Genomic DNA, 15,636 nt, shown 5'->3' with positions numbered 1-15,636 from the left:
GTCTAGCACTTGTATCGTTGATAAAACCTGGCGGTATCATAGACAAGATTTCCAATGCAGGAATAGAAGGCGTTTTTCATATCATGGGAAAGAGGTAAGTGTAAAACACAGTTTTTCTTGGGTGTTATGCAAAACAAATGATTCTATTCGTAGATGTTAAACTAAACTATATGAAAACTAAAAGTAAAACTTTTGCAGTCAATTTCACACGGAGTGAATTTTTAGGTATTTATGAATTGGCTTTACACCTATAATTGAATAAATGATTTCTAGTACAGTTCTTCTCAAAAGCATTAACCTACTTATTTGTCTTCTGATTTTTGTAATATTAATAATTATATTAATTTTCCTAAACCTTTAATTCATTTGCACTTTTCAGTATGGAATGTTGGAGACTAGATTTACATGGAACTCTTCCGGACAATTTGAAGAGCCGAGGGGTATTTTGATTATTAATGAGATATTGCTGTTCAAACAGATAATTTAGTTTAAAAAATATATATATAACTATTAATACATTCTAAGAAATAATGATTTTTCAACTGAACGTTCATTTAACAGTTAAAACGATCTATTTTGCAAGTTCTAAACCGAATTTGTTGTTCCCGGTGTGATTTTGTTTCTGAATCAACGTCATTAGTACATGCATGAATAAGAGGAGCCTTTATTTGTTCGTCCATGTCATTTGTCTTTTTTTTTTCACCTACGTTTCTTTTCATATTCATAAAGACGAAATACTGTTCATGTATATCAGATATGAACTGATTTTGAACATAATGTACATAGTAGGTTCGCGAGAAAACTTAATTTGTTTTATGTATTATAAAAAGTAAAATAACAAAAATCCTGAACTCCGGGGAAAATTTAAAACGGAAAATCACTAATCAAATGGCAAAATAACGAATGGACGTCTTTCATTATTCAAATTGATTGTCATTGCACTGCATATAAATCCATTGGTCAGTCCAAATCAAAATTCAAATTCTATGTTTCTCATTACTACTGTAAAAGTGAAATTGTTCGCACTGAATTATTTGAAATTATTTTCCACGATTCGTACATATGCTAAAGATTTTCTTGGCGAACTAAAATATTGATTTGAAATGGAAACTATAAATAGTTGATGATCGAAACAAAAACTTTTAAAAGCATTGAAATAGCGAAAATAACCATTTTAATGTCGCTGGTACCTATCATACCATAACATTTACATGCAACGGGGTTGTTCGTTATGCCAATATTTCTTATCAGCGTTTATTGCACGTGAGCATCTGAGTGATTTATCTGTGAGTGCTGATTCGATGAATGATTTTATTACAGGTTTTTGATCAGTCTGTACTGACCGGAGCCTATCATGTGAGAGATGATGGCCTTTTGTTGTATGATGCCATTAAGTCATATGTTGAGAAATATGTATTGCTCTACTATTGTGAGTTATTTTATAAGTTAATTTTAGAAAAATTACTTCAAAATGGATATGTAAGCACAAATAGATTTGTTGGTAAGTTTGATTTGCTCTGTTTTTTATTTTGAATATGCTAGTTTTTTTAAAGTATAAATTTTTCTTTTCGGTGTTGTGTTTGACTCTTCGTTGTTTTATGAATTTTGATAGTTCCTTTTTGTTTTGTTTTATCAATTATGATTCCATATTTTTACTTTAGACATAATATCATTAATACCACGACGAGTACCAATTGTGGAACAGGGTCTCCTAACCTTCTCGAAAACTTAGACAATTCCTCTTTATTGATTGGGCTTGTGTTATTAAGTCTTTCTTTGTTATGTAGTGTTTTGCTAATTGGTTGTCTTTTCGACGTCTTTTGTTATTCGCCATTGACGTTGGCTTTTTCTCTCAACGTACGAGTTTTTAATGTCCATTTGTTAGCAGATACGTCATTTGGGTTGGTCAGCCATTGTTAAAGTCATCGTAAGTATGTCTTCTCCACACTTGTTATTTCAACTTTCAAAGCGTTTAAATAAACTATTCACCAACTGTTATTTTTTCAAAATATGATAACACCAATCTGACATCTAAATCTATACAAAGTTTCTGAGTCTGTATCAAAACCAATTCAATTTAAAATACAAAGAAGGTCATAAGTATCCAACCAGGTACTCCGACAGGGTGAGGGTCTTCTTTTATGCAAGCGTCATCGGCCATGCGAATCCACATTCAGTCAAAATGTCACAATCGTGAAGAGGACAAAACCAGTGAATTGACAAATCAGACGACTATTCTAGCATTCGAAGATTTAAAATGTTTAATTAAATATTGTTCAGACCCTGTACAGACACGTCGTATCAGTCAAACAAATTGTGATGGTGACCACAAAACTTGCATAGTATCACTGTTAGGCGTTATCCCTTGTATATCTGTATGGGTGTAAAAAAATAGACCCCTGTTAATGAAATAAGTTTAGTATGAACATGCAAGATCAATACATGGTAATTGATTTTTGTTAGCGCTCTGATCATGATATTATACACTCATAATGTTACTCTTTGAAAATAAGAAAGTGATCATTTAAAAAGTTGAAATTATCATGATTGTCCTGAAACATTCTAGTCTGAAGACATATAGCTGTTTAGATATCGAGGAAAAGATCAAGATACGAAGCAGACCTTCATATTGCGGTAGTATCCTTAACCTGAATAAATGGAGAATATCTGAATATATGATATACAAACATTCACAGAAAGATGATACACACTAAAACGTCAATTTATCTGAAAGTGAAATTATAGAACTTTGCCAAATGTCTTTTTCTTTTGTCTTTGAAAAAGTTCTTTGTGACATCTGAACTGAACATTTGTTTATACCAAGTCGGTTTAGTAGGGATGCACAATAAGTTCCCATATCAAATCCACTGTTTGTTGAATAATCATTAATTAATGATGCTGCATTTTGATGAAATAAAGTTCTGTGTATTGTTTGAATTGGACTAGTTCTTTCAAAATATATGTATTTCTCGACGTTAAAACAATTAATTTGTATCTACATTTCTATCCGAATTGAAAAAAGCTTTGTGAAATTAACCGATATAGCAAAATTTAATCTTTCGATTTGGCATCATGACTGCAAGTGTAAATTTTGAAATAAAAGTAGGTTTATTTATTAATTTAAAATTGTGAAGATTGTTATTGATATTGATATATAATTTGAGCTGTTTTAAGAATATAAAAATGATTGACATTGTAGTTTGAATATGCTCCATCACAATAAATGAACTCCTTATTTTAATAGCGAAGTAGTTGCAGAAAGAAGTGTTTAGTTTAAATGTTGATCACCATGTCTAATCGTGTTTATGGTTTAACTATTTTTTCTTCTCCTTTTTATGGTTAAACAAAATGACAGTAGGGCAGATTGGCGATTTTCAAAATCCTGCTTTGTCTGGTTGAATAAAACACTTTTTTTAAAGGTATTAAGAAGCATCCTATTATAAAAGATAGGCAAGACCGTGCATGATATCCGTTTTGAACTGATCGCACATACAAATGAATTTATATTTTTAGATAAACAAGGTTCTTCTTAATAACTTCTATCGTGGCAGGTATTAGAAATGTTGCCTGACAATAAACTATGTTTTATTGCTTTTATTCATGACATTCATATACTAAGTAACAATTGATGTTCCGTAAACGAATCTTTGTAAGCTTCACTGACGAGTGTATGTTAAAGAAACCCGCGTCACTTAAACTGAAGTATAAACTAAGCGGGTTACCTTTTATAACTATGTTCCAACCATTAAATATTCATTCAGTTCAAACGTAAATTCTACTTAGTGATAACATTCTTATCAATACAGCGTCAGAAAGTTCATTGGCTGCAGATTATGAGTTACAGAATTGGGGAGCAGAACTTGTAAAGTCAAGAGATGATGGCGGAGTTGGAATTCTGGTTTGTAAATACTAGTTATAGCATATTGTAAAAACATATAATCTCTATATTTTTATAATCAGGCCGTTCATTTACTTTCATCTAAATAAGCTATTACTATATAGTCAGAATACACAGTAAAGTTTTAAATCATGGTTCGGCTTGATATTGTCAATATTTGATTTGTGAAAAATAACACCAAGATATGTTTCATAGATTTTTGCTCAAGAAAAACAATTATGGTAATATTTTGTTTTAATTATGTACGTTTTAGTGGAAACACACTAATGAACATATGAAATATAAACAAATGTTATTATTAAGTTAAAAACGTTGCTAAATTAAATCAAGTACGGTTAGGAATGTCTAAATAAGTTTTCCAGATCTTATTGAAAACAATTTTACAACTGTATCACAAAATGATATCTATTATTTTGTGTTGCAGGGAGTCCCAGGTAATGGCAATTTTAAAACAACAGAACAACTTGTTATAACATTGACAGCCATTATCTATACGTGTAGTGCTGGTCATGCCACTGCAAACTTCGAACAGTATGATGAATATGGTGCTCCGTTCAATTATCCATTCCACCTGTCTGGAAATCCACCTACAGACAAGGTATGTACAATTTTAGGCTGACTGAATATGTTTCAATTCGAATCACTTATGTTAAATACAATATCAAAATTACCTGAAAGAAAAATGTTAAGAAGGGAATTTGTGTTGTCGTTAGGCCTAAAAACGTCAGGCATACCAGAAGAGTTAAACACTATTATCTAACGTTAAGTAACAGAAATGTTTGATACAGTACATGTATACTAAAACCACTAAGATAACCGTCTATTCTAAACCACTATTATATTGGCGGTTTGTTAAATGGGATACATGGTAGGTAAACACAATCACAAAATTGTAATACACCAATACCTTTTTATGATTCAACTTATCCATCTGAAGCACCGAAAAGTTCAGAACTTGGAGATCTTTAATTATGTAAACAGCAACATATTAACCTACCTTTTTGAAAGTAGTGAAGAATGGCGTAACTAGCCTTCAATTGCCAACCTCCAATATCCTAGCAGTAACATACATCAGTTACAACGTTACGCTTTTGCATGTTTTCTCTATACGGATGTCATATGCTTCTTTTACATAAACAGAGTATCAGCTCCACACCATTATTTATTGAATTAGTTCAATTTTTTCTCGTCCCAGGTCCCCGATAGCTAACTATACGGTATAACATGTGTTCATTGTTGAAGGCCGTATACTTATTTATAATTATTTTCACCCTTGATTTTTGTTCTCTGAATAATTTATCGGTAATCATACTCTATCTCCATATGTTTCGTGTTTTTAGTAATCTTTTGTTAAAGTTTAAAGTAAGGAATGTTAATACTTTAATTGTAATGGAATGGCATTTTGTGTACTTTGTTGTTATAATGACACGTGAATAATTACACATACTTTTTACCCCCAAAATAACTTGTTAATTAATATTTAGATATTGTTGTTATATTTTGTTTTCTCTAACTCTTGGTCAATTCATCCCTTTCTGCACCCATTGTATAAAAAAATTAATCAACGTGTGGTTCGTTTGATCTAAGTTATCCATTGGTTAAAATCCGATTATGACTTCGAATTTTCTTGCTTTCCTCTGAATTTCCTATTGTGACGGCATGAAAAACGGCGACCATGCCTAATGACGTCACATAGAAAGAACACATCTTTTTTGCAGATCATTCGAAAAGAAGGAATAAGCTTGCCTGCATATTGTTAGAAAAAAAATAGAGAAACAGTTTCCACCACCAAATCTCGTGTAATACCATATTTAACCACTCTCGACAGTTAAATTTTAAATATTTAAAAATGTAACTGTCTCGAGTGGATAAATATCGTATCACACTCGATGCAGTGGTAGAATTTTATATGTATTCTCTTAATTTTCTTTTAATTTTTAAAGAAAAATATTATATAAACAATAGGGAAATAGACAAAGGAAATCGATGTCTTTGAATAAAAATATAACAATCTTAAAGAATCCTAATTTCCTTAACACAGATATTATGTACCAATGTATCTAAAATTGGAAATGGAAACGGGGAAAGTGTCATAAAACAACAACCCGACCAAAGAGCAAAATACATATACCATTTTAGACTATTTAGGTGTGGTTTTTTTTTCAGAGTCCAGTCGCTATAGAAAGAATCCTTAATGCGATCGCAAAAAGAGAAATGCTTTTAGAGACGATGTCGATTACGAAAGTTCTGAGTGACAAAGCAACAGATAGTCTTGGTCACTTTGAGAAACAGTTTATTGTCGATCCTCATGCAGTACAAATTGTTGAAGAGTAAGCTGTATCATTTATTTACTCTGAAACAAATCAAATCGATTACAGGCATGTAGAATACACTAGCTGTTGAAATGAAAGATGGAGTTTCGATATACAAACAAGTCATATCAAATGGAAGATTATTATGTATAAACATTTGTGTCGGTAGAAACTATGGCCTTTATTTCTCGGGATGTGTTAAATGAACCTGAGGTAGCACTGGCTGTTTATCTAATAAATATCACAAATCATGTTGATAGGTTACATATAAAACCGTTCAAATGATTACGAAAGTAGAAACTGAAACGTTTGTTGCTTCATAAATATATTTTTTTTTATCATTTTTAGCTCAGCTGGCCCGAAGGGCCAAGTGAGCTTTTCTCATCACTTGGCGTCCGTCGTCGTCGTCGTTAACTTTTTATATTTTGAACTTCTTTTAGAGAACCACTGAATGGAATGAAACCAAACATGGCATAAATGTTTCTTATGAGGTGCTGACCAAGTGTTGTTACTTTGTAGCCGATCCATCATCCAAGATGGCCGCCAGCGGGGGACTTAGTTAAACATAGGACCCTATGGGAAATGCATACACATGACTTCTTTTAGAGAACCACTGAATGGAATTAAACCAAACATAGCATGAGTGTTCGTTATGAGGTGCTGACCAAGTGTTGTTACTTTGTCGCCGATCTAACATCCAAGATGGCCGCCAGCGGGGGACTTTTTTTTAACATAGGACCCTATGGGAAATGCATAAACATGACTTTTTTTTAGAGAACCACTGAATGGAATGCAACCAAACATAGCATGAATGTTCCTTAACATAGGACCCTACGGGAAATGCATACAAATGTCTTCTTTTAGAAAATCACAGAATGGAATGCCATATTACATATTTTAAACCAAATTTTATGATTCTAAAAACCAAAGTAGATTCAGGTGAGCGATACAGACTCTTGAGAGCCTCTAGTTTAATTTAAATACAACTTTTTGGAACTTAAACGAATATGAAAGTGGAGACTGTAACGTCTGTGTCTCCTTCATAAATGTTTTTTGTTAACATATTAATCATGAACAAAATTCATGTGTTAGTTTATTCTGTTAACCTTGATAAAATAAACTCACATGAATTCGTCTGTATACATATACAAAATGTATCTTACAAACGTGGCATCTTAAATGTGTTTCATTTCATTTAGGACAAATAATACAACAATGCTTTTGGAGCTTAGATAAAATAAATCCACGTATGGTTGTACATTTTGATTTTTTTCTCTCCAAAATTTAAGTTGTACAAGAGATTAAGCAAAATGTATAAATTATTCACAGATCCTAATTTTTATATTTGGTTAACGATCAAGGTCATTTTGATTCTATATGCTTCATATAGTTCATTGGAGATTTATATAACAAAATATAATATGCCAAGATTAAGGAGTGCTCGAAAGGATAAAAACTATCAATTTGAGCCTTGCGTCAATAGTAAAGGTAGCACGTAGAATTGGATGGACCACAACATTACATCATAGTTTTATACATATGTGTTCGTATTACTATTCCTAGTGATATATACACAGATTAATCTATATTTGATTCTGAATTAACTGGAAGGAATGAATGGTCACAGAGTAAACGCAATAAAGATATATGGTTTATTCAATCTTATAATAAATCAATAAAATTCAGTAAACAATTTTGAAAATGCTTATATTTTTATACTGGAAATGGATAGCATATGAACAGAATAAATTCATTGAGAAAAATAATTCCAGGTTTCAAATGAAAACTGAGGGAAACACATCAACTATAAGAGTTAATGAAAGGAACAACAGATACACTGAACTGCAACAAATACAAACTCCAACATACATAGAAAAGAACTATTTAATCACAACTGCCATATAACAGAACAGTGTTAACAATTTTAACGGTGTCTTTTATACTTCTGTTTTTGTTCTCGATATAATGTCAAATATCCTTCCACTTTATCATCATCTCTCAATTCAAGTACTATTTGTAGGTTTCGACAGAAATTACAAGAAGTTGGTAAAACAATTGATGAAAGGAACCAAAAGAGGGAATATCCATATGAATGGCTTCGTCCACAGGCAGTACCAAATGCTATAAGCATTTAAACATTTAAATTTGTTATGAATACAAACTTTCACCTATAGTTGTTAATTTCTGTGTCATATGGTCTCATTGGCAATCATACCACATCTTCCTTTTAATATCTATAAATTTTGTATACTAACTATTCTAGCATAGATAAGATTTTTTTTATCTGTTTGGTTTCATGGATAAATCTTCCGTAATGGATATGTACAAACTGTAATGTTACAATTAGTTTAAGTAATGCTTGTCCTTTGAAACGATATCACCCTTCTTTAAATGTGTACCTAACATTGTAATATTGGGTTTCTTATTTTAATAAAATCACTAATCTTGACAATTTGTATTGTTCTTTCATGTTAAAATGATGTATGAGAATGGCGTCATACTTAGATATTCTTTTTAGCTCACATGGCCCGAAGCTACTGGGCTAAATTTAACCAAACTTGGCCACAATCATCATTGGGATATCTAGTTTAAAAAAATTGTCCGGTGACCCGGCCAACCAACCAAGATGGTCGCCATAGCTAAAAATAGAACATAGGGGTAAAATGTAGATGTTGGCTTATAACTCTGAAACCAAAGCATTTAGAGCAAATCTGCCAGGGTAAAATTGTAAACCAGGTGAATATCTATCTGCCCTGAAATTTTCTGATGAATCGAACAACCGGTTGTTGGGTTGCTGCCCCTGAATTGGTAATTTTAAGGAAATTTTGCCGTTTTTGGTTATTATCTTGAAATTATTATAGACAGAGATAAACAACAATAATGTTCAGCAAAGTAAGATCTACAAATAGGTCAAGATGACCAAAATGGTCAGTTGACCCCTTAAGGAGTTATTGCCCTTTATAGTCATTTTTAACCAATTTTTCGTAAATTTTTGTAATCTTTTACAAAAATCTTCTCCTCTGAAACTAATGGGTCAAATTTAACCAAACTTATCCGCAATCATTGTTAGGGTATCTAGTTTAATAAATGTGTGCAGTGACCTAGCCAACCAACCAAGCTAAAAATAGAACATAGGGGTAAAATGTAGATTTTGGCTTGTAACTCTGAAACCAAAGCATTTAGAGCAAATCTGACAAAGGGTTAATTTGTTAATCAAGTCACCACTATCTATCTGTCCAGATATATTCAGATGTATTGGACAACTGGTTGTTGGGTTGCTGCGCCCAATTGGTAATTTATAAAGAAATGTTGCTGTTTTTGGTTATTATCTTGAATACTAGTCTATTATAGATAGAGATAAACTGTAAACAGCAATAATGTTCAGCAAAGTAAGATCTAAAAATAAGTCAACATGATCAAAATGGTCAGTTGACCCTTTAAGAAGTTATTGCCCTTTATAGTCAATTTTTAACAATTTTTATTACTTTGGTAAATTTTTGTAAATTTTTGCATAATATTTTCCTCTGCATCTAAAGGGTCAAGTTTATTATAGATAGAGAAAATTGTAAGTTGCAAGAATGTTCAGTGAAGTTAGATATACAAACACATCACTATCATCAAAACACAATTTTGTCATGAATCCATCTGTGTCCTTTGTTTAATGTGCACGTAAGGTGAGCGACACAGGCTCTTTAGAGCCTCTAGTTTTTTTTTAAAGGAGAAGCTATATTTAGTAAAAAGTGTAAAGTAACAGAAAAAAAAGTTGTTCTTTTAAATAGTGTAAATACCAGGTGATAAGTTGTATTTGTGCTCATAACTTTTAACACATAAAGTTGATTATGGTGGTCGAAATTACGAGATCGATGAATATTATTGTACGCATGCTATTTCGTAATATCTATAATGCTTCCAAGAGACCGCTAGTGTCAGCTGGTTTAAATTGATACATTTTTTTGATAAAGGACCTTAAACATTGATTGGAAGAATTTAAGCTCTCCTCACACATGCAGAGAATAAGGGAAGGGCTTATTTTCTATCCTTATACTATGCGTCTTGAAACAAGAGGAACGGTAGCAGAATTGATATGTATTGTAGAAATATACCAAAAGTTGTTGGAATGATTAACTGACAGTAACTGTGAAAAAGTTTACTGTAATAAATCTTTACCGAACGGTTCTTTATTCGACAAAATGAAAATGTGTATTTCAAAGAAACACTCTATTTAAGTTTTCATTGAATGGTATATGAAACAGGTTGGCCATAGATATCAAGTTCAAAGAATGATTTGTAGTAGATGATAGCATATTATACATTTCTACAGCAAAAAGCAATATTATTGCGGCATGTGAAACGCGCGTCTGGCGTATTAAATTATAATCCTGGTACCTTTGATAACTATTTCCCTTAGATATTTTATTGCCATTCATCAACAAAAACACCGAATTATATAACAAAAACAATTACAAACATCAATGCTTTTGATCTGAGCGTCACTGATGAGTCTTATGTAGACGAAACGCGCGTCTGGCGTATTAAATTTTAATTCTGGTACCTTTGATAACTAACCACATATATTGAAACAAACTATTTCATAACAACTGCTATATTCCTGACTTGGAACGACAAGTATAAAGACACAAATGGTGGGTTGAACAAAGTTTTATAGCTAGCTAAACATCACGCTTATATGGCAATGCTAATAATACCGCTAAAAAAGACAACATCAGTGACATCAATACAATACAAATAAATGCAAAAATACTCAGGACAAAGAAACATAAATGAATTATATAACAAAAGAGTTTGAAAAGCGATTTAATGCCACAAAATACTTTAACATAAGTAATTAGAAAACCCGTTACCATTTAGTCAGTTTAAAAACATCTTGACAATTGAACTATAATTTAACGAACTTCTTATAATTGACTTATAGCAGGTTTTTGTGCAGATACAAAAAGTACATGTTACAATATATAACACATAAAAATGATGTATTCAAATCAAGGCACTTATTAAGGGGGCTCGCGGGTATAAATTTTTTTTTTAAAATATAAGATTTCGCTATATTTTTCTTTAACTGAAATTGATCATATACTTAATGGAAAAATGAAATGAAAAAAATGGGGTCACCGTTCATTTACGCTCACAATCTGCCTTCGAAAGAAGCATACATCTTGGTAAATGTACTTTTTTCCTGTTGAACTAATAGGAGAAATAGAGGTAATATCGAAATGAAAAAAGAACTAAATTACAGAAATCACTCAAATTTTACAATAGTTAAGTTCAAGTACAGCTTATTTGAAAATAAAAATAAAAAATATAGGTCACCGATGAGTTTAAAAAAAGATATTTTAATTTAAATACCAAAAAATGGCATTTTTGCATCAAAGGGAGATAATGTGGAGATTTTCAATAATATATACATTTTAAAATCATCTAGGGGAAAAACGAATTGATTTATTTTAATGATTTTTGTACCATATGATAAAGTAAATAAAATATGTAATGAAAAAAAAAGTGTTCATTTTTGTTTTATTGATCACTAAGAATCTGGTAAAAATAAACAGAATTATTTCCCTTCAACCGGTAAAATCATTTGTGTTCCAACTAATTACAATACTATAATTTATATATAAATAAACACAGATATTGCAAACTCTTACAATCATTTCAAATAGACGATCGTTTCTGAATCGGATACACCATACATGTATATGTAATACCGATTACCGATAAAACATGACGCGTACAAAGGTATAGTTGTAGCTGGTAATAAATAGTAATTAAAAAAAAAAGATATTTGGTATTCTGCATTGTCAAAAACTATGCCTTAGTATAACAATGTGATAGTTAAATGTAAAACTTTTCATGAATTAGTGATGAAATATTTTATCAATAAGACAACAACTTGACAATATAATACATGTATTATATTGTTTAGTTTTTCTTTATCCTTAAAGATCTTTAAATTGATTGTTTATTTCTTTGTAAACTTTCCTTAACAAGAATCGTTCCATCACCAGTTGAAATATGTATAATGTATCAAGCAACATTTCCTAAAAACTCATTGCATATAAATTATTTTAACATTTATTTGCAATATTAACATCATTTTCTCTTTAGATATATATATTTTTTTTGTTTCGAAACAAACACTGTTAGTGTGAAACGTAAATGAACATTTGTTTTACAACAAAACATTAAATGTTGTATAAAAAAAAGCTATGAACTACATACAATGTGTAATATGAATTTTTGTATACTAAATTAATATTCATGCGGTTCATGATATTGTGTTAAAATGTCTGAAAATTTGGTCTAACGGATAGACACGTACATCCCTATATACAGGTACCCCTTGCTTGAAGCGGTAATGAACAATAGAAGCGAAAAAGAACACCAGGTCATGAGTTGCTGTCGAGATCAGTTTATTCTCTCCATTATCTGCAAGTAACCTTGTGGATAATTGCTTGACATTACATTTAAAAAGTCTTTTGAATAACTTGTGTGAAAATAAAGAAATTAATTGTCAAAGTTCGTGTACTATTTATCCAAAAAATCAATTAATGTAAACCGATGTATTCATATGCTTAAAGATTGTTTTCACAATTTGATATGTTTGATATTGTACATAAAAATCCTCCTACTTTTACGTAATAAATGTTGCATTCAGCAAGAAAAAAATATTTCATTGTTGATTGCCTAACGTCCAGTGGCAAATATTTCAAACATGTTCAGCACGAGAATAAGTTAACAAAGACAACAGGTATGTTCTGCAATAGATGCTATCCGGGATAACGGTCAGGGATGTTTGGGCTGCTACACGAAAATGACAGAAATTTTGTCTTGCAACAAGCCACCTTTGGACCCCGAAAAGAGCTGTTGCAAGGGTCCGTAACGTGCAAAGAGCGTGGTGCTCTCTCTACAATTGGGCATTGGGTTTAGTGTCCTCTTTCTGACCGGAGGCTAGCATTCGCTAATCCCAATCTATGAATACCCAGAGAAACGCTTTTATTGCAATAATTAAACATACAAAGACATACATGTACGGCCTAAGACCATAAGTAATATAGTTACCTTTAATTATAATGTATTTTTTCTTAATTTGTTTTTCTTTCCCTTTCTCATACATTTCTTAGTTTTTCTGGGGTGGAAATGAAAGAAGAGAGCTGAAATAAACTTTTGGATGTTTTATTTTAATTGATTTTGATATGGAAAGAGTGATTGTGCCAGGTGCAAAAGGTAATATTTACACTTTTCGGAACATCTCTTGACTTGCCAATAGGGGTATGGATGTTTAACAGTAATTATTCTGAAAATCGAATATACTTTTGGACTTGTACTGTACAGTACACACACACAAAATTGGCAAAAAACACAGGGCATTTTTTTTTTAATGCGACAAAACGTTTATAAAACTAATAGAGGAATTAAATGTGGTTTCGGGCCATACCAATTTAACCTACACGTTAAATTAGCGTAAACAATCATTCCTCGAAGACAATACAATGTAATTCACATGTTAAACTGATTCATCATGGGAAAAGTGAAAATCGTTATTATCGTAAATAATCTTCACAGAACTGAAACATAGAAATTATATGATCATATCAATAGTTCTGTACACGCTAGAATCATCAGCAAATGTAGAATGAAAAAATGCTAATGCCTTGGTTACTGAACGCATAGTATATTGCTTTTATACTGCAATATAGAGCCGACACTTGAAACATTAGTTATTAAAATCAAAACCATTGTGTCTAATTTTTCAGAGAAATCGATAAGTTTTTAATCCGCTTATAGGTCTCTTAAATGAACTGTTACGTTTAAAGATATATCCACTTTACCGCTTGCTCAACATGGAAGTAGGGAAAACATACTTTATTCATGTACCTGTTATTTGTACAATAATTGAAGGATACAAAGAAAGTGATAGCAGTCACCTTAATAAATCTCAGATGCACAATGTTCAGAAATGACCGACAATTAAACTTATTAAAACTGAGTTTCACTGTGCGTATTGCTGTGTTTTAGTTTATTCTACATTGGCTAGAGATTGAGGGGAGGGTTAAGATCTCACAATACATGTTTAAACGCATGTTTTGAGCCTGTTTAAAGTCAGGAACCTCTGATCTGTGTTTGTCTTCTGTGTTTTAAGTTTAAGTTCATTTACATGTTTCTGAGTTTAGTGTGACATCCTCTTTAACTGAACTAATACATATTTTTTTCAAGGGTCAGCTGAAGCCCGGCTTCGGGTGAGAAATTTTGTCGATGTGTTTAAGACCAATTAATGGCCTTTATCTGTGTACTGATTTTTGGTCGAGCTGTTGTTTGTTTGATGCATTCTCCATTTCCATTCTTAACGCCACTTTTAAGCACCGCTTTTGTAATATTTCGTGGCGGCCAGTTTTTAATTGTTGGAGGACGCCGGAGTGCCTAGAGGTCATATAGGAAAACTGACTTTCCTATTCTATAAAGAGTGGAGTCGATTGCACCGGCACGAGCGGGGTCCGCACTCACAACGTTGACTGGCTAGTGATTACAGAATAAACTACTTAGATGACTCGACCACCGAGGACCCAGTATCATATATCAAAACAATATATATAAATATCAATTAATATACTGGATTTTATGAGGAAAGTGACATATGGCATCCGTAACATTATGAAATTTAAAACGTGCAATAATAAACTGCTCTTTATTAACTTTTCATAACTTTTTATTCTGATTAGTCCTTAAAGTATTAATAACTGTATTCCCTTGGTATTGCCTTTCCGTGTTTTATCGTGATTGATTTATAAAACTGGCTCGATTGGTAAAAATGATAACACGAAATGTGTGTATTAATATGAATTGATACTTTTGATGGTTGACAACAATCGCGGGCATGCTATAATAAAATTCCATTTCTCAATAAAAAAAAATTAGCAAGCTCGGACTCGGTCTTAAACTGAGTTTTACTGTGCGTATTGTTTTGCGTTTGTTTTTTCTACATTGGCTAGAGGTATAGGGGGAGGTTTGAGATCTCAAAAAACATGTTTAACCCCGCCGCAATTTTTGCGCCTGTCCAAAGTCAGGAGCCTCTGGACTTTGTTAGTGTTGTATGATTTTTAATTCTGGTTTCTTGTGTAAAAAAATAAATTAATTCTGGTTTCTTGTGTAGAAAAAAAAAAGACAGTTACATGTAAACGTAATTCTTGAAGTAAATCATACTTTGACGAAAGATAACAAATGATTGATTATATTGCTTTATTATAGCATATATTGCAAATGGGTTTTAAAAAGTTAACAAAATTGAATGAAATATGTGAAAAAACGGAATGAAACTAGACTGTATTAGAAAAGAATTGTAAGATAAAAAGTTAATTTAAAGCATTTCTAAAAAAAAAAAAAAAAAATAAACTCTTCAAATTGTATTTCAAT

At 31.6% G+C, this 15,636-nt stretch overlaps 1 protein-coding gene across 3 annotated transcripts in view; it reads left to right on the top strand.

Moving 5' to 3' along the window:
• LOC143084967 (allene oxide synthase-lipoxygenase protein-like) overlaps window positions 1-15,636 on the top strand; it is a 65,666-nt gene that overhangs the window by 23,590 nt on the left and 26,440 nt on the right. For 2 of the 3 annotated variants that reach the window (XM_076261062.1, XM_076261064.1), the window contains 7 exons: window positions 2-94; window positions 380-440; window positions 1,321-1,429; window positions 3,807-3,898; window positions 4,323-4,496; window positions 6,065-6,228; window positions 8,231-8,662. In XM_076261062.1, coding sequence (XP_076117177.1) covers window positions 2-94; window positions 380-440; window positions 1,321-1,429; window positions 3,807-3,898; window positions 4,323-4,496; window positions 6,065-6,228; window positions 8,231-8,345 — 808 coding nt within the window. In that variant the 3' untranslated portion in view covers window positions 8,346-8,662. Of the gene's footprint in view, window position 1; window positions 95-379; window positions 441-1,320; window positions 1,430-3,806; window positions 3,899-4,322; window positions 4,497-6,064; window positions 6,229-8,230; window positions 8,663-15,636 lie in introns of those variants that run through there. The other variant, XM_076261063.1, reaches the window with a different exon arrangement.

Source organism: Mytilus galloprovincialis, chromosome 8, assembly GCF_965363235.1.
Source record: "Mytilus galloprovincialis chromosome 8, xbMytGall1.hap1.1, whole genome shotgun sequence".
NCBI classification, from domain to species: domain Eukaryota; kingdom Metazoa; phylum Mollusca; class Bivalvia; order Mytilida; family Mytilidae; genus Mytilus; species Mytilus galloprovincialis.
This window is presented reverse-complemented; position numbering and strand designations above follow the sequence as displayed.